The sequence below is a fragment of the Chiloscyllium plagiosum genome, unplaced genomic scaffold, assembly GCF_037043375.1.
Source record: "Chiloscyllium plagiosum isolate Xiang-an unplaced genomic scaffold, Cpla_swu_hap1 HiC_scaffold_2, whole genome shotgun sequence".
In the NCBI taxonomy this organism is placed as follows: domain Eukaryota; kingdom Metazoa; phylum Chordata; class Chondrichthyes; order Orectolobiformes; family Hemiscylliidae; genus Chiloscyllium; species Chiloscyllium plagiosum.
In genome coordinates this window covers 61,566,138-61,591,234 of record NW_028270140.1, presented here as the reverse complement: position 1 = coordinate 61,591,234, position 25,097 = coordinate 61,566,138, and the positions used below count along the sequence as shown (strand labels likewise).

General features: G+C 42.1%; 1 protein-coding gene across 16 annotated transcripts in view; it reads right to left on the bottom strand.

Moving 5' to 3' along the window:
* Positions 1-2,346: 2,346 nt before the first annotated feature.
* The window catches only part of LOC122561800 (guanine nucleotide-binding protein G(I)/G(S)/G(O) subunit gamma-7), a 314,848-nt gene continuing 292,097 nt past the window's right edge, over positions 2,347-25,097 (bottom strand). For 13 of the 16 annotated variants that reach the window (XM_087997143.1, XM_087997110.1, XM_087997138.1 and 10 more), the window contains one exon: positions 2,347-4,481. In XM_087997143.1, the coding sequence (XP_087853269.1) occupies positions 4,356-4,481 (126 nt within the window). In that variant the 3' untranslated portion in view covers positions 2,347-4,355. The remainder of the gene's footprint in view (positions 4,482-25,097) is intronic. The other 3 variants (XR_015760410.1, XR_015760407.1, XR_015760400.1) reach the window with 1 other exon arrangement.

The window sequence follows — 25,097 nt, the reverse complement described above, 5'->3', positions numbered from 1 at the left end:
TTATAAAATGGTGAGTAGGAGGTGAATTCTTCTGAGGTGCCATCTTTGTTTAGGCAAAAAACATATGATTGACAGACAGAATCTGAGAGGATTGACCTTCATGGTAGATTCCTAAAGTTCCCCAATTCACAACAAGTGAGGAGATATTGAGTTGACTATCAAATCCATAGATGATTCAGAGCACCAAAATTAAGTTTTTTTGCTGAAATGAAAAGGCATTTCAGAAGAATTCACCTACTGCTCACCAGTGTTCTGAAACCTGTACTTTCAAATAAACCTGTTGGACTATAACCTGGTGTTGTCTGATTTTTAACTTTGAAGAAGATACTATGTGCTGATGATAGCATCTGAGATATTCAGCAGTCAGGTCAGGTAAGTTAAGATCAGATACAGTTTCCATTCTTTGAAGAAAGGTTTTAACTCCAGGAGGCTTCAACCTGTGGATGCTAATACTTTCAAGATTCAACAGTAATGCTGTTGTGGTAATAGTACTCCAAATGAGAAATCTCTTACGCGCCTCATAGATATCAGGCTTATGATGAGTGGTAACATGTAGCACTCTTGATTTTGAGTCAGAAGCAATAAGTTCAAAGCTACTCCAGCACTGTGGGCATACAATATAGGCTGCCATTGCAGTGCAATAACTGAGGAAATATTACATTGTCAGAGATGGAGCATTTCAGTCAAGATGTTAAATTAAGGCAACATCGGCCTTCTCAGGTGTAAAAGACCACATAGCCTGATTTGAAGAATAGACAACAGGAGAAGAGGACAGTTTTCTTGATCGATATTTTCACTCTGATCTAGGAATATTTTCTGTGAAGCTGGTGTTAATATTAGCACTAATGTGGCAGTAGAGGCAGTTATTCAAGTCAGAAAGTGCTAGCATCTGAAGGAAGGTCTGTGGTGAGTTGGAAGTCTTCAACTTAGAATGTGATAACGTGACCTATAAGTCTTGCTATGAGGACTCCTCAACAGTAAAATATTTCCCAAACATATTCACAATCAACACAAAACAGCTTCCACCCCAACACTTTTGACGGACCACCAAAATATTGTATGTTTTTATGCCATCTCATTTTAACAGACCATCATCCAGTACTAACAAACAAGGAGGACTAAGATTTGCTGATAGGCACAATGACTTCTAAAGGCAAAAGTGAGGACTGCAGATGCTGGAGATCAGAGTCAAGATTAGAGTAGTGCTGGAAAAGCACAGCAGGTCGGGCAGCGTCCGATGAGCAGGAAAATTGACGTTTCGGGCAAAAGCCCTTCATCATTCATTCCTGATGAAGGGCTTTTGCCTGAACGCCAATTTTCCTGCTCTTCGGATGCTGCCCGACCTGCTATGGTTTTCCAGCACCACTCTAATCTTGGAAATGACTTCTAAAGTCTACTTCATCCGATACTGTAGGGTTCATGACACTTTCTACAGTTTCTAAATTGTCTTGAATTTGTTTAGAATTCAAAATCTCATTCTGAATGAAATTAGTGCTGGAAGATTGAGATTTTGTAGTGAAATTCCCAACTGGGAATGAAGTAGGTGTGCAAGAACAGGCATTTAGATGACAAGTTAATTGAACATTGCAAACCTTGCTGGAAAAGTTAACACTAATTTTATTACAATACAATTAATATTTTTCCGATTACAGGTATCTTGTCAAGGAAATTGTTAATGGCATCAGTGATAATAATGAAACTCAATTATTCCCTCTGCTGAACAAAGATAAAATACATATTATATCTGTGAAAAAATATGAAAAATAATAGAAATATAAGAAAATTGAAGGAAAAAATGTGTTCCCTTACATTTTACCATTGAATTGTTGGAAAAGGCCAAAAGCCTTCAAGAATTTTCAAAGAACATGTCCTGTGTGCCATCAGATTAAAGTGTGTATTTATATTATATGCTGCTTTAAAAGAAATTAGGGCAATCAGAGATATGCCATTTAAAAAAAAACTTTCTCCTTTGCTTTTTGTGCCCTGATGCCCTTAACCAATCTTCACAAAAATGGGAGGCAAGATGATACACTCCCACTTGCACTTCAATACTGTTCCATAGCTGCCAGCTGATGTCTCTACTACCAGATGCCTTGCTTTTCTCCCACGCTTCCACTAGCAAGAAATTTGCATCCAGTTGGACTCTTGATGCTGGACCATTTCAAGAATTGTAACTGCATCAGAATTCATGAGACACCAGCATCCATTCTTTAACACCATGCCATAGTATATTGTAGCACCAACGTACAATTGTTCACATATGATGTTAATTTGAGAGCCTGTATTATACAAATTTTAATTGAAAGTGTACTGAGATGAATCGACAATCACACAACTGGGAACATACACTCTCAATAGTTTTTTTTAATCAGTGTCAGTAAAATCAAAAAAAATTTTGTAATACATCTCAAACAACAGTTTATGAAATGTTGATAGATTCACAAATATTAATTTTTACTGCAGTTAAGTGTCTCAATGTACAGGTATTCAATTGGCATGATAAAGGAAATACTGCAATTTGTATCACTAACAAAAGATTAGCAAATAAAAAGGCACCGTAAAAGAAAAGGAGTTAAAAGTGGAGGGAAGCACATGGTTGACATGGTACTGCAAGATTGTGTCTCCAAAATCTACACTTCACCACAAACCACATATCTCTACTTCCAGTTACCGAAATAACAGCTTTCCAGAATTTTATATTGCACAACTACATTTTCAAATGCTTTAAGTATTTTTATGAGAAATTATCCTTTTTATTTGTATACAGACATCTGTAAATAGCAATTCATAATACAGTAACTTGTAAAGAAATTTGTGATGGCATTCTTGATGAGATGATGTGGTTCAAGAAAAGGTTTTTATTAAATTTATGGCAGGCTTAACTAACACTGAACAGCTGAGAATAAAAGGCAACAATGCAAGGCAGCTGGAAGTACAATGCACATGCAACCTGTTTAAAGGCATGAAACAGAAAAGTCTTGGCAAATGTTTTACACATCTTCAAATACAATAATAAAATTTAAACACAAATAAAACTGTGGTTTCTAAAGTTTTCTAACACTTCTCTATGTCATAAATTACTTGGCAATTTGATGGATTTTGGCAAGTGATGACAGTTTGTAATCCTCAAGAAATTTGTTGTAATGAACAAGGACAAGTGAAGAGCAATTGCTCACTTGATACATTGACAAATATTTCTTTCTTAATCTTTGCTTTAGTTTTAAAGTGACATTCCTAGAAATTTTATCAATCTGCAGCTGTCATGCAGAAGATTCTTCTCTCATTATCTTAAGTGCATATTGAGAATAGTACTGCAAATACTAGATCAGAATTTAAGTATTAAATAAAAATTCAATAAGCATGATTTCCAGAAGTTTTAAAATTAACAGTATGACTTAGTGAAACATTTTATGTTTAACTAAAATACAGATTAGTTGAGGTTCATCAAATATGATGTGCGATACTCTCATGGCAATAAAGTCAGGTTTATGCTCAATATTGTTGGATAATTCATTCATTTAAATGGAGTAAAGAAAGTCTATGTTCAGAGATAGGAGAAACAAGTTGCCTACATCCCCATGCATACCATGTGGGTTGTATGGTGCCTCCTGGTGTTGCCCTTGAGGGTATCAAATATTTGCATTGGCTAAACTCAAAATTTTCAATTTTACCTAATAATGTTTAGCACAAATAATTGTAAATTATTCTACAGTTTGGGCTTTTTTAGGGTTAAGTTGTAACTAGCAGGTCTCATTAAGAAAATAGATGAAGAAAAATGAATAAAATATTGATTATTTACATTGGTTACCTTGGCAAGTACTTTGGTAGTGTAAATATGGAATTTAAAAGATGGAATAAGTAAAACTACACTGCTACATAGAACATTGCTAATGACAATAAAGATGAACAATGTGACATTTAAAAATGCAATGGAAGCAGCCAATTGCTCCCTTTGCTTAATGTGTTATTGCCCAAACTATATCATCATCTTCCAAATGTACACTCTTTACACATAAACCTTTAAAAGAATTTTTAGGCAGAACTATCTTTGCCGAGTGTTTTTTAAACCTAAGATCATAATATTACAATCAGAAAATCTATCATAGAAGTCCAAAATAGCAATCGTTTTCCATTTCTGTTGCCTATAATATCTTCTTCCCTTCACTTCCAGAAACATGCTTAATTGACAAACAAACAGAATCCAACTTCTTTTTCCCCTATTTTTTAAAACACACTTCCACAGCAGTCCTGCATTTCAGAAGCTGCATTTGCTTCTCAAGGTCTGAATACCAACAGAAATTCTTGGCAGGTCCTCTGATGCTGTGGGCAGTTTAAGAAAAGATGGCTGGTAGCAGCTATAGAATGGTGCAAGGCTTTTTATCCTTGAAGGGATTTTCAGAGGCTGGAACTCCAACAAGCAATGGGTCGTTTCTTGCATGTTGTTCACAGTAGTTCATCAAATCTACAGCCGCCTTTGATACCTGTCAAGGTTGAAGAGTCGTCAGTGACATTGATTATCCATGGCAATGATGTAAGAGAGGACAGAAAAACATGGATTTTTTTGCATACTCTGCAGCTTTAACCTTGAACTTACTGCAGTAAAAACATAAACATGGTATGTGTTGAAATGGCAGAATTATTACTTCCTTCAAAAAATACTTTCGCTCCAAATTATGTCTGGTTCACTCCTTCATTAGTCCCTAAGATTGAAAGTGAAATTAAAATCCTCAAGCAGACTTGAATTATTGATATGTATTAGTTGACTACTTTACTGAAAAACGCCTAATTTTCTTATGCTGCATCAGCAATATAGATCTGATAAGTAATGTGAGATTGACCTGTAAGTTTTTATCTTCGATATTGACTAAGCCTCAAACGACTTTGTGGAGGATCACAAAAAGAACATTTTAGAACATACACAGAAAACAAGAATGTGTAATTTCTCTTTGGCCTAGGAAGATGCTGAGCAATGTTAGTCAAATTCTTTTGTTGGTCTGTCTAAATGTCTTTTAAAATGACAGAAAAAGAAATATGTAGAAGTTTGTTAACATTTGTATGATAACATCATTCAATTATTTTGCATGATTAAACAGGAGTCCAAATCTCATAGTTGCCTTCGAGGTAGGTGGAGCTGCATTATAAATTTATTTTCCCAAGAAATAATCCTACTAGTCTGAAAAACAACTCTGTCACTACACACTGCTTTTTTTCCTTTAGTCATTTTTGCATTTATGCCAACACCGTTTCTTTAAATCCATTGACTTTCATATGACTAAAAGGAAAGAGTGCTGCATGTTCACAGGAGATGGGTCAGAGAGTGGGTGAGCGGAGCAAAGAAACCAAGGCTGACACAGAAGGTGCTGGAGAAATTCAGCGGGTCTGGCAGCATCTTTGGAGACAGAAACAAAGTTAACTTTTCAAGTCTGGCATGGCTCTTCTGAATTTCAGTTAACTCTGTATCTCTTTCTAAGTTGCTGCCTGACCTGCTGAGTTTCTCCAGCATTCTGTTTGTTTCAGATTTCCATTGTATTTTGCTTTTATTAAAAAAAATGAAGGTGCTTGATGTCACATCAATATTCCATGATAAAGAGACCAAGTGGATGTCAGAACTCAGAAGCAGGGGTCAAATGCAGGGAGTGTTTTGGAAACGGGTGCAACGGTCAGCAAATACTGACCCACATCCCTTAGATAAGTGAAAAAAATTAACACTTGCTGTGGTCAGAGAAGAACTGGTAGATGTACCAGGCTTAGATTTCCAGAAGGCATGTGATAAGATGTCACAAAGGTTATTATGGAAAATAAAATCTCACGATAGCATACTGGAAGACTGGGTAGAAAATTAACTGGCTAGGATAGTTGGTAAAAGTGTTTTTTTTCTGGTTGGCAAGATGCAATGAGTGATGTGCTACAGGGATGAATCATGGGATCTCAACTGTTTGCAACTTATATCAATGACTTGAATGATGGGACGCAAGGCATAGCTACGAAATTTGCTTATGTCTCTTTATTGCTACCTTTGCTTCTGGAACCATGATTCACCTTCTCTCAGCCTAGTATAAATACCTCTCTATTTCTCCCTTTTTTTAGCTTTGACAAAAGGTCAGTTAGACTCGAAATGTCAGCTCTTTTCTCTCCTTACAGATGCTGTCAGACTTTCTGAGATTTTCCAGCATTTTCTCTTTTGGTTTCAGATTCCAGCATCCGCAGTAATTTGTTTTATCCAGTGTTTAACCCACTGCCAACTCTCTTCCAGGAATGCCTACCCTGAAGAAGTACTGCTCTTCTCTCCAACAGGATTTTCATTTGTCTCTCTCCCCCCCTGTCCACCTTCACTGCTTTCCTTTTCTCTCTCAGTGTTAGACAAGGCATTTACTAAGACTTGCTTCCACAGCCATATTTCCTTCCTCAGTGACTGCTTCACCTCCGACTTACTCCATGTGGATTTCAACTCAAACTCCATCCTGCATGCAGCCTTCAGGATTACAGATACTTGCACGATATACAACATTTTTCCAACTACTGTTCTCGCTGCATCCTAAAAGCAACACTCAAGGCCATGCGTCGCCACATGACAGCACTCGACACCTCTCTCCAGTAGCGCCGACTTCCTCTCTCTCAAAGCTGTCCTGGTCCACAGTTTCATTTCATCCTTTGTATTATTTGACGTCTTAACTCCAAACTTTCCTTTTTCTTGCAGATGTTAAGGAACGCAAGCTTCAACTTCTCATCCACACCCGTGCCCACCCTCCGCCTTCCAACTGTCCCAATCCCTCGAACCCCATCTCTTCCAACCCCAGCCCTTGCCGTGTGTTCACCATAGCCACTGACCTTCCCGTCTCTGAGGCTAAGCGTACTGTTCTCAGCAAAGGACTCAGGTTTATACTCTTACTTCCCCACCTCAATGAATTCCGGGCTCGACATGATGCTGAGCTCTTTGTCCGTTGCCTTTGCCTTCATGCTTACTTCGTTGGGCAAGAGTCCTCCTCCCGCTCCACAGATCCTTTCACATCCCTCCAACATTCCAACTCTAATTGGACACCCCCGCCAGAACAATTTCCTGCCCCCGATCTTTTAATTGACAATTGTCAACGGGACATTGGCCGCCTTAATTTTTCTGCCCCTCTTACCCATTCCAACCTCTCTCCATCCGAATCTTCTGCCCTTCGCTCCCTTAGGTCCAACCCCAACCTTGACATCAAACCTGCTGACAAAAGGGGTGCTGTTGTCATCTGGCGCACTGACCTCTACCTCGCAGAGGCTAAGCGCCAACTCTCAGATTCCTCCTCCTATCTCCCCCTGAAGCATGACCACACCACTGAGCATCAAGCCATTGTCTCCAACACCGTGACTGACCTATTTCCTCCAGATGCCTCCACCCCACAGCATCCAACCTCATAGTCTCCCAACCCCGGACAGCCCGTTTCTACCTACTCCCCAAAATCCACAAGAAGGACTGTCCCGGCAGGCCCATTGTGTCAGCATGCTCCTGCCCCACTGAACTTATTTCCTCCTACCTTGACTCCATCCTTATTCCTCTGGCTCACTCCCTCCCCACCTACATCCGGGATTCCTCTGATGCCCTGCAATACATTGACAGCTTTCAATTCGCAGGCCCTAATCACCTTCTATTTACCATGGATGTGCAATCTCTTTACACCTCCATCCCGCACCAAGACAGCTTGAAAGCTCTTCGCTTCTTTCTCGAAAAGAGGCCTGAACAATCTCCATCCACTGCCACTCTCCTCCGCCTGGCTGAACTTGTTCTCTCTCTCAACAAATTCTCCTTCAACTCTTCCCATTTTCTCCAAATCAAAGGTGTAGCAATGGGTACCCACATGGGTCCTAACTATGCCTGCCTTTTCATGGGGTATGCGGAACATTTCTTGCTCCAGGCATACTCGGGTCCCCTCCCACAACTGTTTTATCGGTACATTGATGACTATTTCGGTGTGGCTTCATGCTCTCGTCCTGACCTGGAAAAATTCATAAACTTCGCTTCCAGTTTCCATCCCTCCATCACCTTCACCTGGTCCATCTCCGACACTTGCCTTCCTTTTCTTGACCTTTCTGTCTCCATTTCTGGCAATAGTTTATCCACTAATATCCATTACAAGCCGACTGACTCCCTCAGCTATCTGGACTACAGCTCTTCTCACCCTACATCCTAAGGACTCTCAGCTCCTTCGCCTCCGCTGCACTTGTTCCGATGAGGCCACTTTCCAAAGTGCTGCTCTTAGTATGTGCTCCTTCTTCTCCAACCGTGGCTACCTACAGTTGTTGACAGGGCTCTCACCAGCGTGTGGTCCATCTCCCGCGTCACGACCATCACCTCCTCCCTCCCCTCCCAGAACAAGGATAGGGTCCCTCTTGTTCTCACCTTTCATCCAACCAGCCTTCACATGCAAAGAATAATCCTCCGCCATTTTTGCCAACTCCAACACGACGCCACCACTAAACACATCTTCCCTTCCCTCCCCCGTCTGCATTCCAGAGATCGTTCCCTCCAGGACAACCTAGTCCACTCCTCCATCACACCTAACACCTCTCCCATCACACACGGCACCTTCCCATGCAATCGCAGAAGGTGCAACACCTGCCCCTTTACCTCTTCCATGCTCACCATCCAAGGCCCCAAACAGTCATTTCAGATTAAGCAGCGTTTCACTTGTACCTCTTTCAATTTGGTCTATTGCATTCGTTGCTCCCAATGTGGTCTCATCTATATCGGAGAGACAAAACGCCGACTGGGTGATTGCTTTGCTGAGCACCTTCAGTCTGTACGCAATTAGGTCCCGGACTTTCCCATGGCTTGCCACTTCAACACACAATCCTGCTCCCGTGCCCACATGTCTGTCCTTGGCCTGCTGCAATGTTCCAGTGAAGCTCAATGCAAACTGGAGGAACAGCATCTCATCTTCGACTAGGCACGTTACAGCCTGACGGTCTCAACACTGAATTCAACACCTTCAGATGATTATCCCATCTCGACCCCTCTGTTTTCATTCTGCTCCGTAATTTTATTTCATTTGTTTTATTTATCTTTTTAATATATTTTTTCACTGTTCTGTACCTCCTATTTTTTGATTGTCTCTCTTTCTCTTGCTCCCCACTCTCTCATCACCTTTTTCCTCTCCTCTTCCCCCTTTGCTACCCTTCTCTCCTGTTTTCCATTCAGCCTTCGTCATTCTCAGCTCTTAATCTCCCTAAAATCTCTCTATGTACTGTCATTATCACCTCTTTACTGCTACCTTTGCTTCTGGAGCCATGACTCACCTTCTCTCAGCCGAGTATAAATACCTCCCTATTTCTCCCTTTTTTTAAAGCTTTGACAAAAGGTCAGTTAGACTCGAAATGTCAACTCTTTTCTCTCCTCACAGATACTGCCAGACCAGCTGAGATTTTCCAGCATTTTCTTTTTTGGTTTCAGATTCCAGCATCCGCTGTAATTTGCTTTTATTTTGCTTATGTCACAAATAGAAAAGTAACTTGTGAAGAGGATATAAGGAGGTTACAAAAGGATATAGATCATTGGACAAAGATCTGGTAAATGGAGTATAATGTTGCACAATGTGAATCTGTTCCTTTTGGTAGGAAGAATAAAAAAGATGCATTTTATCTAAATTGCATGGCTCTAAGATGCAGAGAGACCTGGGTGTAGTAGTGCATGAATTGCAAAAGGCTAATATGCAAGTACAGCAAGTAATTTGGAAAGCTGATAGAATGTAATTAGATTAGATTACTTACAGTGTGGAAACAGGCCGTTCGGCCCAACAAGTCCACACCGACCCGCCGAAGCGTAACCCACCCATTCCCCTACATTTACCCCTTTACCTAACACTACGGGCAATTTAGCATGGCCAATTCACGTGACGTGCACATCTTTGGACTGTGGGAGGAAACCGGAGCACCCGGAGGAAACCCACGCAGACATGGGGAGAATGTGCAAACTCCACACAGTCAGTCGCCTGAGTCGGGAATTGAACCCGGGTCTCTGGCGCTGTGAGGCAGCAGTGCTAACCACTGTGCCACCGTGCCGCCCTCGTAATTGTTTATTGCGAGGGGAATTGAATACAAAAGTAAAGAGGTTATGCTTCAGCTATATAGGGCATTGATGAGACCACATCGGGATTACTATGTACGATATTGGTCATGTTATTTAATGAAGGATATAAGCGTACTGGAAGCAGTTCAGAGAAGATTTACTATATAATACCTGTAATGGTGGACTGTCTTACGAAGAAAGGGTGGACATACCAGGCTTTTATCTGCTGGAGTTTAGAAGCATAAGAGGTCACATGATTCAAATAGATAAAATGCTGAGGGGTCTTATCAGTGTAGATGTGGGGAAGATGTTACCTCTTATGGAAGAATCTAGAATTAGGGATCAGTGTCTAAGAATAAAGTGATGTCTACTTAAAACAGATAAGCCAATAATTTTCTCACAAGGTGGTGAATGGCAAAAATCACAAATAGAATCAGAATCCATGCAGTGCAAAAAGGTGCATCAGTAGTTTGGTTGAGAGCTTAGGCTGTTATAAGAAGGGGTGAATAGCGGAGTTAGGGCAGAAGGGTCAGTGTTGCGGAGACAGCATTGCTCAGTAAGGATCTCAACCTAGAAATCTAATTAGTTTCAATTACAGCTTTGATCTAAATTGATGTTAATTGGGAAAGTCATGGAATTTGGCCTTTTTTTAAAGATACTTAAATCCGTTGATATTGAACAGAATCGAGGTGAAAATGCTGGAGAAACGCTGATCTGGCAACATCTGTGGAGAAACAGCCATAATATTTCGAGTCTGTTGTGGCTGTTCTTGTGTTCTGAAAAACAGTCATATTAGACTCAACAAAAAACTATTCCTACCTCTGCAGATATTGCCAGACATGCAGAGTTTCTCCAGCATTTTCTGTCTTCTCAGATTTCTAACCGCTAATGTTTTTTATTTACCTAAGGCTTTAACGGTTATGAGCAAACTTGTGGGTTTTGTATCAGTACAAGGAGATGCCTTGTGTATAGCATGGAAATGATAATTCAAAGAAGGATTCAATGTTTTAAGAGTTTACCTATTGTTGACATGCATATGGAACTGTTCCATATCTAATTATGCAAAATTCCCGGTGGAGGCTCACTGGTTTGCTTCCTGTCCTATGAGGAGAGATCATTACAATAAGAATATATTCCCTGGCATTTAGAAGAATGGGAGGTGGAATTGAAACATCAATTTGAAAGGGTTGTAAGGCTAGATGTACTGAGCACGTTTCCCTAAATTGGGAAATCTGGAACCAACAGTCATGGTTTCACAACCTGTCATTTTGGGCCAAGATGAGAAATTTATTCCCTCAAACATCTATGTATCTTTGTCCCACTCCACTTAAGACATAAAGGAGAGTTTTTTTTTCTGAGGGTAGTCAATCTGAAATTCTTTACCACAGAGGGCTTAAAGGCTGAGTCATTAAGTATATTCAAGACAGGTTTTAGACCAATAAAGGCAAAGATTATACAGGAAAAGGCAGGAGCGTGGAGTTGAGTATTATTGGTTCAGCTATAATCTCGTTTAGGAGCAGAGCAAACTTGGCTTGAATGACCTCCTTCTGCTCCTTTGTCTTGGGTCTTAATGGAATTCTCTGCCCCAGAGACCCATGGATGCTCAGTTATTGGGGATGCTTAACAGACAGTGATCTGTTCTTGGATATTGAAGGATGTGGAAATCAAGTGAGAAGGTGGAGGTCAAGTAGGAAGATTAACTGTGTTCTAGAAGTGGGGAATGACATATTCCTATTTCTTAAATTATGTCTTTGGTTAAAGTGGCAGATGGAGTTTAAATGCGAGGTGCTGCATTTTGGGAAAGCAAATCTTAGCAGGACTTATACATGTAATGGTAAAGTCCTAGGGAGTGTTGCTGAACAAAGAAACCTTGGAGTGCAGGTGCATAGCTCCTTGAAAGTGGAGTCATAGGTAGATAGGAAAGTGAAGAAGACGTTTGGTATGCTTTCCTTTATTGGTCAGAGTATTGAGTACAGGAGTTGGGAGGTCATGTTGAGGCTGTACAGGACATTGGTCAGGCCACTGTTGGAATACTGGTTGCAATTGTTGTCTCCTTCCTATCAGAAAGATGTTGTGAAACTTGGAAGGGTTCAGAAAAGATTTACAAGGATGTTGCCAGGGTTGGAGGATTTGAGCTATAGGAAGTGGTTGAACAGGCTGGGGCTGTTTTCCCTGGAGCATCGGAGGCTGGGGGGGGCGACCTTATAGAGGTTCATAAAATCATGAGGGGCGTGGATAGGATAAATAGACAAAGTCTCTTCCCTAGGGCAGGGGAGTCCATAACTAGAGGGCATAGGTTTAGGGTGAGAGGGGAAAGATAAAAAAGAGACCTAAGGGGCAACTTTTTTACGCAGAAGGTGGTGTGTGTATGGAATTAGCTGCCAGAGGAAGTGGTAGTACAATTGCAACATTTAAAAGGTATCTGGATAGGTAAACGAATAGGAAGGGTTTGGAGGGATATGGGCCGGAGGCTGGCAGCTGGGATTGGGTTGAGATATCTAGTCAGCACGGACAAGTTGGACTGAAGGGTCTGTTTCTGTGTTGTACATCTTATGACTCTAAGTCTGCACCAATCCTCTGAAGAGCATCCCACCCATACCCTACCCCTCCATCCCTACCCCCATAACCTTGCATTTACCATGACTAATCCACTTAATAGGCATATCTCTGGAGACTACAGACAATTTAACATGGCCAATTTACCTAACCTACATATCTTTTGACTGTGGGAGTAATCAAGAGTACCCAGTGTAAACTCCACATGCAGACACATAGAGAACACGTAAATTCCATATAGACTGTCACCTAAGCCTGGAATTGAAACCAATATGTGACAGCAATGCTAACCACTGAGCCATCTTGCCATCCAACTGTGATGAATACTGTCCACTTACTCCAAAAACACTCAAGAAGCTTGACACCACCAAGATGAAGTAGCCCTATTGAATAACACCCCAATCAATATCTTCAGCATTCATTCCCTCCATCACTGATTCACAGTAGCAACATTGTGTACCATCTACAGGATGCACTGCAGCAAATTTCCAAATTCATGATCTATATCACCTAGAAGGACAGGGTAGCAGATGCATGGGAAGTTCTGCTTCAAGTTACAAACTGTCCTGATTTGGAAATATACCAGCATTCCTTTAACATTTGACCTTGTTGAGGCAAAATGACAGAGCTCCTTGCCCACAGTACTGTAGGTGTACTTACACTTACATGGACTACAGCAGCTTAAGAAAGCAGCTCACCACTACTTTCTCACTCTCTCAGCGGAGCAGGTAAGGGCTGTTTGGCAGTGGCTGCTTGAAGGCTTGGTGACGTTTGTTTAACGGTTTAAATTTGAAAGTTTCTTTTTTAAAAAAAGCGCGAAGCGGACCCGGAGCTGGTGTAGCGCAAGCTTACCTGGGTAGGTTTTTTTTCCCTATAAAAGCACGCATGAGAGGAACCCGAGGCACTACAGAGGTAGTGCCTCCCACCCACCCTCCTCATCTAACCTAATAATAAGACCCATTGTGGTAAGTAGGTAAGTGCTGCATTTTGCTTGTTCTATTCTTTAGACCTAGTTTTTATTTAAAAGGTTACTTTTAGAGGGATGGCAGTGAAGGCAGTGAAATGTTCCTCTTGCAACATGTTTGAGGTGAGGGATGCCATGGTCGTCCCTGCTGATTACATTTGCAGGCAGTGCACCCATCTCCAGCTCTTCCAAGACCGTGTTAGGGAACTGGAGCTGGAGCTGGATGAACTTAGGATCATTCGGGAGGCAGAGGGGGTCAAAGATCGGAGCTTTAGGGAAGTAGTAACTCCAAAGATTGCAGACAGATGGGTGACAGTGAGGGGGACTGGGAGGAAGCAGCCAGTGCAGGGACCCCCTGCGGCCGTTCCCCTCAAGAACAAGTATACCGTTTTGGATACTTGTGGGGGGGTCGACTTACCAGGAGTAAGCAATGGGGTTCAGGCCTCTGGCACGGAGCCTGTCCCCGTTGCTCAGAAGGGAAGGGTGGAGAAGAGCAGAGCAATAGTTATTGGGGAGACGATAGTTCGGGGCACAGATAGGCGGTTTTGTGGGGGCGAGACAGACTCACCATTGGTATGTTGCCTCCCAGGTACAAAGGTACGTGACGTCTCTGATCGTATTTTCCGGGTCCTTAAGGGGGAGGGGGAGCAGCTCGAAGTCGTGGTCCACATTGGCACCAACGACATAGGTAGGAAGAGGGCTGAGGATGTTAGGCAGGCTTTCAGGGAGCTAGGTTGGAAGCTCAGCGTTAGAACAAACAGAGTTGCTGTCTCTGGTTTGTTACCTGTGCCACGTGAGAGAGAGTTGAGGAATAGGGAGAGAGAACAGTTAAATGCGTGGCTACAGGGATGGTGCAGGAGGGAGGGATTCCGGTATCTGAATAACTGGGGTTCTTTCTAGGGAAGGTGGGACCTCTATAAACAGGATGGTCTACACCTGAACCTGAGGGGCACCACTTTCCTTGGGGGGAGGTTTGCTAGTGCTCTTGGGGGGGGGGGGGGGGTTTAAACTAACTCTGCAGGGGCATGGAAACCTAGACTCTAGCTTTAGGGTGCAGGACCTGGAGTGTGGGGAGATTAGGAACATGGCATCAATCTTAAAGGAGGGTACCTGTAAACAGGAAAGTGGCTTGAAGTGTGTATACTTCAATGCAAGAAGTATACGAAATAAGGTAGGTGAATTTGCAGCGTGGGTTAGTACCTGGGATTTCGATGTTGTGGCTATTACGGAGACATGGGTAGAACAGGGACAGGATTGGCTGTTGCAGGTTCCAGGGTTTAAATGTTTTAGTAGGGTCAGAGGTGGGAGTAAAAGAGGGGGAGGGGTGGCATTGCTTGTCAAAGATAGTATTACAGCGGTGGAAAGGACGATGGATGAAGACTCGCCATCTAAGGTAGTTTGGGCTGAGGTTAGGAATAGGAAAGGTGAGGTCACCCTGTTAGGAGTTTTCTACAGGCCTCCTAATAGTCTAGAGACGTAGAAGAAATAATTGCGAGGATGATTCAGGAGAAAAGTGAAAGTAATAGGATGGTTGTTATGGGGGACTTTAACTTTCCAGATATTGACTGGGAAAGTTACAGCTTGAGTTCGTTAGATGGGTCGGTGTTTCTCCAATGTGTGCAGGAGGGTTTCCTGACACAATATGTAGACAGGCCAACAAGAGGTGAGGCCATACTGGATTTGGTTCTGGGTAACGAACCAGGCCAGGTGTTAGAATTGGAGGTAGGTGAGCACTTTGGGGACAGTGACCACAATTTGGTGACTTTTACTCTAGTGATGGAGAGGGATAAGTGTGCACTGCATGGCAAGAGTTATAGCTGGGGGCAGGAAATTATGATGCGGTGACTTAGGATGCGTGGCTTGGAAAAGTAGGCTTCAAGGTAAGGGCGCAATTGATATGTGGAGCTTGTTCAAGGAACAACTATTGAGTGTCCTTGATAAGTATGTACCTGTCAGGCATGGAGGAAAGGGTCGTGTGAGGGAGCCGTGGTTTAATAAGGAATTGGAATCCCTTGTTAAAGGGAAGAGGGCGTGAAGGCGTGAAGGTTCAATTGGGGCGATTGAGAGTTATAAGGTAGCCAGGAAGGATCTGAAGAGAGAGCTAAGAGCAGCAAGGAGGGGACATGAAAAGTCCTTAGTTGGTAGAATTAGGGAAAATCTTTGATGAGAAAGTGAGGTCTGCAGATGCTGGAGATCAGAGCTGAAAATGTGTTGCTGGAAAAGCGCAGAGGATTCCGCAAGTAGCCGGCCTGTCTCCCCAATATAGAGGATTCCGCAAGTAGCCGGCCTGTCTCCTCTATATTGGGGAGACAGGCCGGCTACTTGCGGAGTGTTTCAGAGAACACCTCTGGGACACCCGGACCAACCAACCCAACCACCCTGTGGCTCAACATTTCAACTCCCCCTCCCACTCCACCAAGGATATGCAGGTCTTTGGACTCCTCCATTGCCAGACCACAACAAAACGACGGTTGGAGGAAGAGCGCCTCATCTTCCGCCTAGGAACCCTCCAACCACAAGGGATGAACTCGGATTTCACCAATTTCCTCATTTCCCCTCCCCCCACCTTGTCTCAGTCAAATCCATCGAATTCAGCACCGCCTTCCTAACCTGCAATCTTCTTCCTGACCTCTCCGCCCCCACCCCAGTCTGACCTATCACCCTCACCTTGACCTCTCTCCACCTATCACATTTCCGACGCCCCTCCTCCAAGTCCCTCCTCCCTACCTTTTATCTTAGCCTGCTGGACAAACTTTCCTCATTCCTGAAGAAGGGCTTATGCCCGAAACGTCGATTCTCCTGTTCCCTGGATGCTGCCTGACTTGCTGCGCTTTTCCAGCAACACATTTTAAGGATTAGGGAAAACCCAAAGGCTTTCTATAGGTATGTCAGAAATAAAAGAATGACTCGGGTAGGAATAGGTCCAGTCAAGGATAGTAGTGGGAAGTTGTGTGTGGACGCTGAAGAGATTGGGGAGACACTGAATTAATACTTTTCGTCAGTATTCACTCAGGAACAGGACACTGTTGCCGATGTGAATACTGAGTCACAATTAATTAGAATGGACGGCTTTGAGGTATGTAGGGAAGAGGTGTTGGAAATTCTGGAAAGGGTGAAAATAGATAAGTCTTCTGGGCCTGATGGCATTTATCCTAGGATTCTCTGGGAAGCAAGGGAGGAGATTGCAGAACCATTGGCCTTGATTTTTATGTCCTCGTTGTCTTCAGGAATAGTGCCAGAAGACTGGAGGATAGCAAATGTGGTTCCCTTGTTCAAGAAGGGGAGTAGGGATAACCCTAGTAACTATAGGCCGGAGAGTCTCACTTCTGTTGTGGGCAAAGTCTTAGAGAGAATTGTAAGGGATAGGATTTATGAACATCTGGATAGGAATAATGTGATCAAGGATAGTCAGCATGGTTTTGTGAATGGCAGGTCGTGCCTCACAAACCTTAATGAATTCTTTGAGAAGGTGACTAAGGAGGTGGACGAGGGTAAAGCGGTAGATGTTGTGTATATGGATTTTAGTAAGGCGTTTGATAAGGTTCCCCATGGTAGACTACTGCAAAAAATATGAAGGTATGGCATTGAGGGTGAGTTGGAGGTGTGGATTAGGAATTGGCTGGCTGGAAGAAGACAGAGGGTAGTAGTTGATGGTAAAGGTTCATCTTGGAGTGCAGTTACTAGCGGTGTTCCACAAGGATCTGTTTTGGGACCATTGCTGTTTGTCATTTTTATAAATGACCTGGAGGAGGAGCTAGAAGGTTGGGTGAGCAAGTTTGCGGATGATACGAGTTGTTGACAGTGAGGAAGGATGTGTCAGGTTACAGCGGGATATAGATAAGCTGCAGAGCTGGGCAGAAAGGTGGCAAATGGAGTTCAATGTAGCTAAGTATGAGGTGATTCACTTTGGTAAGAGTAATAAAAAGATGGTGTACTGGGCTAATGGTCGGATACTTGGTAGTGTGGATGAGCAGAGGGATCTTGGTGTCCATGTACACAGATCTCTGAAAGTTGCCACCCAGGTAAATAGTGCGGTGAAGAAGGCATATGGCGTACCGGGTTTTATTGGTAGAGGAATTGAGTTCCGGAGTCCTGAGGTCATGTTGCAGTTGTATAAGACTCTGGTGCGGCCACATCTGGAGTATTGTGTGCAGTTTTGGTCACCATGTTATAGGAAGGATGTGGAGGCACTGGAACGGGTGCAGAGGAGGTTTACCAGGATGTTGCCTGGTATGGTAGGAAGATCGTATGAGGAAAGGCTGAGGCACTTGGGGCTGTTTTCATTGGAGAAAAGAAGGTTTAGGGGTGACTTGATAGAGGTGTACAAGATGATTAGGGGTTTAGATAGGGTTGACCATGAGAACCTTTTTCCACGTATGGAGTCAGCTATTACGAGTGGGCATAGCTTTAGATTAAGGTGTGGTAGGTATAGGACAGATGTTAGGGGTAGATTCTTTACTCAGCGAGTTGTGAGTTCATGGAATGCCCTGCCAGCAGCAGTGGTGGACTCTCCCTCTTTATGGGCATTTAAACGGGCATTGGATAGGCATATGGAGGATAGTGGGCTAGTGTAGGTTAGGTGGGTTGGATCGGCGCAACATCGAGGGCCAAAGGGCCTGTACTGCGCTGTATTCTTCTATGTTCTATGTTCTAAGGGGTAATTAGGAAAGTGAAACAAATGCTGTCCTGGCTACTAACTCTCACTCCCCAAGAATAAGTTTTCAAAATTAAAAATTATCAACATTTTAAAAATGTTGACATACTCTAGCACAGTGGGCAAGCACTGGGGGAGGGCTGTAATGCCACAGTTGTTTCCACAATGAAGGCCACAATGAAGGCCTCATCTGCCTGTTTGGGTAAACGTAAAGTAACCCACAGCATTAATTTGAAGATCCTCATCCTGGTCAATATTTATTTCTCATTCAACACCACAAAAAACAAATTCTAGTATGGTCTTTATCACAGTACTGTTGGTGGGAGTTTCCTGTATGCTAACTGACTGATGTGATTACTACATTACAACAGTGAGTATTTCAAATATACTTGACTGGATATAAAATGCTTTGAAATGTTTAGTGGTTGTGAGAAGTCTTGTAAAAATTAAATGTTTTTTTCTCTCCTGCATATGCAATGTATTCTGCAAGTAAGTTATCATGTTTTGGAAAAACGTAGATTACTGTAGAAGAGAAAGTATAGCTGTATATGTTCAGGACAATTTGGCAACTAACAAGCTTGGAAAAGATTAGAAATTAGAAAATGGAACTCTTTCGGGCTGAGGAATATTCGAGGATGTTATTAATCACTTCGAATCAGCCGATTGTTTGATTTATTCAGATGAAGGTACAGAAATCCACAGATTTTGCAGCCAACTGAAACTTAGCTATGTCTTTTTAGGTTCTACATTTTGAAAATAGTCCATATATACTCCAGAAATTGGATCTCAATGTATTAGTGTACAAAATAATCTACTTTTTCCATGGAATTCGGCTGCACTGCACAGCCGCCAATTTTTTGAGGATTGTTCTTGTGAGTGGGAGCTTATACTTCTGTTGCAGCACTGATGTATGTCTGCCAGTACCCTCACCTTTTGAAATTTTCGTCAACAAAGATAACACATACCATGCTCACAAGAATAACGTAGCTGGAGTTTTCCTTGAACTTGTTCCTAGGTTGTTCAGTGTTCAAATGTTGGCAGTGAGGCATAGTGCTGGTCGCATATTGGAATTCACCATCATTGGTGGGTCAAGAATGTCATATAGCAGTAATTTGAAAATATTGTTGGCATTGCCAGTTTGGAAAGGATAACAGATCATGCTGGTTTGGTCCTGGTGCTTGGTTTCTTTAATGGTCTCAACTACTCTTGGATACGGAGGTGCTGCCAATACAAGTGAGATGCAGATGGTGTAGTAATGAAGATAATGTCAATCAAACCTTTGATCCCTTCTTTGGAATGTGCATTATGTTTTACTGAGGTTCTTTCTGTCTCATATGGGATGATTGGAATTTTCAATTCTTGCAGTTATGCTAAAAAAAAAATTCAGGACCTGGCAGCACAACTATTAATGTTTCATTCTGACAATAGACAGTTAGTTTACTCTTTATATCTGCTGTTGCCCAATGTTTACAACGATTAAATCGCATCATAGAGTTTGAGCTTACTATGTTCTATTGAGTATAAAGGTGATGATTTGGGCAGAGAAATAAAAATCAATACAAGAGTTGGAAGAACAGTCATGGACAGGTGCAGAGTTTGCCTCGAAAATAAGTGGAAGCCACAGGTCACATGGCAGCACTGATTTACACGACGGCGTGTCATTTTTGCCTGTGCAGTAATTGGATGAATCTCCTCTGCACCCTCTGTAGTGCAATCATATTCTTCCTATAGTTTTGATTAGAACTACACACAGTATACCAACTGAAGCCTAACTAACGTTTTGTACAGCTCCATCATAATCTCCATGCATTTGCTTTCAATGTCTTGATTAATAAACGCAAGTATACCATATGCCTTCTTGAACACCTGATCTACCTTTCCTGTGCCTTCAAGGACCTATGGATATGAACATCAAGATCCCTCAATTTGTCACTGTTGTCCCCATTTGACCAGCCCATCTATATTGCCCTGTAGTCTAGGTCCTTGCTATTTACCACATCACCAAACTTCCATGTCATCTAGGTACTTACTGATCAAATCACATAATTCATGTTCCAATTACAAACATGCACGACAAACTGTAAGGGACCCAGCAACGAAGTCTGTGTTATGCCACTGGATGCAGACTTGCAATCACAAGAACAAACTTTGGACCATTCTCTTCTGCTTCCTGCCATGAAGCCAATTTTAGGTCAAATTTGCCAAATTGCTGTGGATCCCACAGACTCTTGCATGTTTGACCAGTCTCCCATGTGAGATCTTGTCAGCTTTACTGAAATTGATGTGGACAACACAATTGTACTAGCTTGATCTACACACTTATTCACCTCCTCTAAAAATTCAATCAAATTTGTTAGATATGATCTCCCCTTTACAAAGCCACACTTATGATCCTTGATTAGTCTTGCCTCTTCAGGTTGACACTAATTCTTTTCTTCAGATTTTTTTGTCCAGTAGGTACCCTATTACTGATGCTAGATTCACTGGCCTATAGAACCCTTGTTTATCCCTATCACCCTTTGAAGAATGGTTTACATAATGTAAAAATTTTACAAGATCACAGTCAATATTATTGTAACCTTAAATCCACATTCCCACATTTCTAGAAATTTCTGCAACGTGCACAATGCACTCAGTAAAAAGAAAATTACCTTTCAAGCTTCTGACAGAATCTGACAAAAATCATGATGCATATCACCATCAATGAAGGTTTATTTAACCACACAAACCAGCTGGTGATATCCATGTTCTGTTGCTTAAATACCATTGTTGACGTGCATGCAGACTTGCATCAAAGCGACATTTCCTGAACATTTTGCCCTGTCATTAGCCAGGTTGCATGGCAAAGGTTATATTCAAATACAGCACAACAGCAACTGGCACACTCAAACACGGATTAGCAGATATCTAAAAAAAAACCCTCGCATTTCCGACATTTGGCAATACATAGCAACAAAAGGTAATAAAGAAACTCAGCAGGTCTGGCAGCTATCTGCACAGAGAGAGAGAGAGAGGGGAGAACAGAGTTGATGTTTCAAGTCCATAAGGCCATAAATCCAATTATTCTTTCTGAGGACTAAACTGTTTCTAAGAGTTGTCATTGGACTTGAAATGTTAACTGTGTTTCTCTTTCCACAGATGTTGTCAGGCCTATTAAGGTTTTCCAGCACTTTCTGTTTTTAGTTCAGATTTTGAGCATTTGTATTGTTTGCTTTCACTTCTCAATGAGCATCTATTAACCGAAGATCATAATGGTTCAAAATTAATTACATAATAATCAAACAACCATTAAACAGAAAGATACAAATCTTCTTTGGAATTCAGCATATTGGTATGGAAAATGAAATATTGAAAAGTATAATTCTACAAGTATTCTATTGTCTTTACAACATAGTTTGATTAAAAATAATACAATCTGGAAAAGTTATTACACACCTCTGGAGCTGATGGAACTTAAACCCAGTCCTCCTATCTCAGAAGTAGGGTCACTACTACAGTGCCATAAGATTCCCATTAACATTAATAGGAGCACTGGATATGTTGAATTAACATTGAGATTGCTACAACTGTAGCCATGCCAAAAGTGCCTCTAATCCACCAATTTCTTTTGTCATTTATTGCTTTTCATTTTTCAGCCTTCTTTTTTGTTTCTTTATCCAGTCTTACCTCTGAAAAAGCTAATACATTTTAACCTCCCCATTTCTGATAAAAAAAAGTCACAATCTGAAATGTTAATTGCCCCTCTCATTACAAATGGTGCAAGCCTATCTCCTTAAATATAGAAACGACAGCCGAAACCTTTCTAGCTTCTGAATGATGTGCAAAGGCAAATTAAATATAAGATTGGGAAAATTCAGATTCTCAATGTTGAGGAAAAAGAAGTCTGATATCCAAGGTTTTCATTGCTAGATGACAGTCTTGCTAGTGAGCAGCAAGAAGCCTACTTGCATATATTTACATCTTATTATTATCTAAAGTTGCCTCATTTATATATAGGCTGCTATTTTACCAGACTGTAGAGAGAAAATAAACAATGCAACAATTCCTATCTGTTTCGGTACTTGGAGGCTCAAGGGTGCTGCTTGTTCCTCCAAGCCTCCCTCTTGTCCAATATTTTCCAAGCTGGGTCTAGATATGATGCTCTTCAGAGGTTCACTGCAGACTCAATGGGTTGAATGGCCTCTTTCTGCACTGTAGGAATGCTATGATTCGAATATGAAATATTTCAGGAAACATTCCATGGGCAGTAACTGCCTGCATCCTTTATCACTACATCATCAATGCATATCTGAGTCGAATTGAAAGGATTGAGGTCAGTAAGAAGGAAGTATTTTAAATTCTAGCAGGTGTGAAATTAGATAAGACCCCTGGGCCGGATGGGATTTATCTGAGGTTTCTCTGGGAATCTAGCGGGGAGATGGTGGAGGTTTAGTATCAGAGGACTGGAGGATTGCACTTGCTCAAGAAGGGGCAGTCCGGATGACCCATGTAATTATAGACCAATGAGCATTACTTCTGTTGTAGGAAAAATTTTGGAAAGGATTATAAGAGATAGGATTTATAATCATCTAGCAAGCAACAATTTGATTGGAAGTAGTCAATATGGCTTCATCAAGGGGCAGGTTGTGTCTCACAAACCTCAATGAGTTTTTTGAGAAGGTGACCAAGCATTGGATGAGGGTAAGGCAGTTGACATGGTGTACATGGACTTCATTAAAGCCTTTGATAAGGTTCTGCATGGTAGGCTACTGGAGAAAATACGGAGGCATGGGATTGAGGGTGATTTAGCAGTTTGGATTAGAAACTGGCTTTCTGTAAGAAGGCAACGAGTGGTGGTTGATGGAAAATATTCAGCCTGGAGTCTGGTTACTAGTGGTGTGCCACAAGGATCTATTTTGGGACCATTGCTGTGTGTCATTTTTATAAATGACTTGGACGGAGACATAGGTTTGCAGCATTAAAGTTGGTGGAATGGTGGACAGTGTGGAAGAATGTTGCAGGCTGCAGGGGTACTTGGATAAACTACAGAATTGGGCTGAGAGGTGGCAAATGGAGTTTAATGCAGATAAATGTGAGGTGATTCACTTTGGGAAAAATATCAGGAAGGCAATTACTGGGTCAATAGAAAGACTCTTTGTAGCGTGAATGTGCAGAGAGATCTTGGTGTCCATGTACATATAACCCCAAAAGTTGCCACCCAGGTTGATAGTGCTGTTAAGAAGGGATACGGTGTGTTAGGTTTAACTGGTAGAGTGATTGAGTTACGGAGCCATAATGTCATGCTGCAATTGTTTTTCGTTTTCAGTGTGGCCGCACTTGGAATATTGTGTACAGTTCTGGTCGCCCAGAAGGATGGATGTGGAAGGATGTGGAAGCATTGGAAAAGGTGCAGAGGACATTTACCAGGATGTTGCCTGGTCTGGAGCAAAGATCTTATGAAGAAAGGCTGAGGGACTTGGGTCTGTTCTCATTGGAGAGAAGAAGACAAAGAGGGGATTTAATATAGACATACAAGATGATCAGAGGATTAGACTGGGTGGACATGAAAATCTTTTCCCTAGGATGATGATGTCATCTTGTACGAGGCGGCACAGCTTCAAATTGAGGGGTGATTGATTTAAGACAGATGTCAGAGGCAGGTTCTTTACTCAGAGAATGGTAAGGGCATGGAATACCCTGCCTGCCAATGTAGTAAACTGTGTCGCATTAGGGGCACTTAAACAGTCCTTGGATAAGCATATGAGTGATGGGATAGTGTAGGGGGATGGGCTTAGAACAGTTCAGAGGTCGGCGCAACATCGAGGGCTGAAGGGCCTGTTCTGTGCTGTATTGTTCTATGTTCTATTAATATAATACAGTCCAGCACTTCGGTATTGCCTGTTGGAGCACATAACATCTTTCGTTGCAATGTTGCTGCAAGACCACTTTTGAGCAGAAACAGGCACCCATCTCATGCATCCAAACAGGGTTCACCTCACAGAATCCCTACAGGCCAATAGATGCAGGCCATTTGGCTCATCAAGTCCACACCGACCCTCCGAACAGTAACCCACCAGGATCCATCCTCCACTACTTATAACCCTGCATTTCATATAGCCAATCCACCCAACTGAACATCTTTGGATAGTGGGAGGAAACCGGAGCACCTGGAGGAAACACAGGGAGAATATGCAAACTCCATACAGTTACCCATACCCATACTCCATACAGTACGTGGAATAAAACCTGGGTCCCTGGTGCTGTGAGACAGCAGTGCTAACCACTAAGCCACCATGCCACCCTGGCAGACCATTTAACTCGGTCTTAGTGCTCACTCATTTGGCACTTACTTGGATGCTCACTGCATCTTTGCCTAGCTTTGCATTTTTGTGCACTGTCGTTTCATTCAGAACTTACAGTCTCACAATACTTGCTTTGTCTTTTAGCACAGACATAAAGCCAGGCAGCTGGTCATGTCTTGCAGCAGCGATCAGTCAAGGAGTCGGAAATGTTGCTGCACAGCACCATACTACATCAATGGCATGCCTACAGCATGCAGCAACATCTTCTGCATCAAACACAGTGAATATGCTTCTAACAACAGCTAGGTCTCAAAGCCTAATGGAAACAGTCCTCAGTTGTGTCAAAGGAATCTTTGCCAATCAGGGGTTCTGACAAAAGGCAGTCTAGAACTCTGTCCAATCTCAGGGTAAGAGGTTGGCAGGGTCAGTTGGCTGCTTGGTCTGATCAGGGGTTCCTCTGATGCAACCAATTAGTAGATTTGTAGGAAGTAAATAGAACAGCTGCACTGAGATCAGTAAGGGGTTGTTTGATTGGAAGCAGCATGCTGGGACGCAGAGCCGACAAAATATGTGATGGGAGACAATAGTGCATGAGTTACT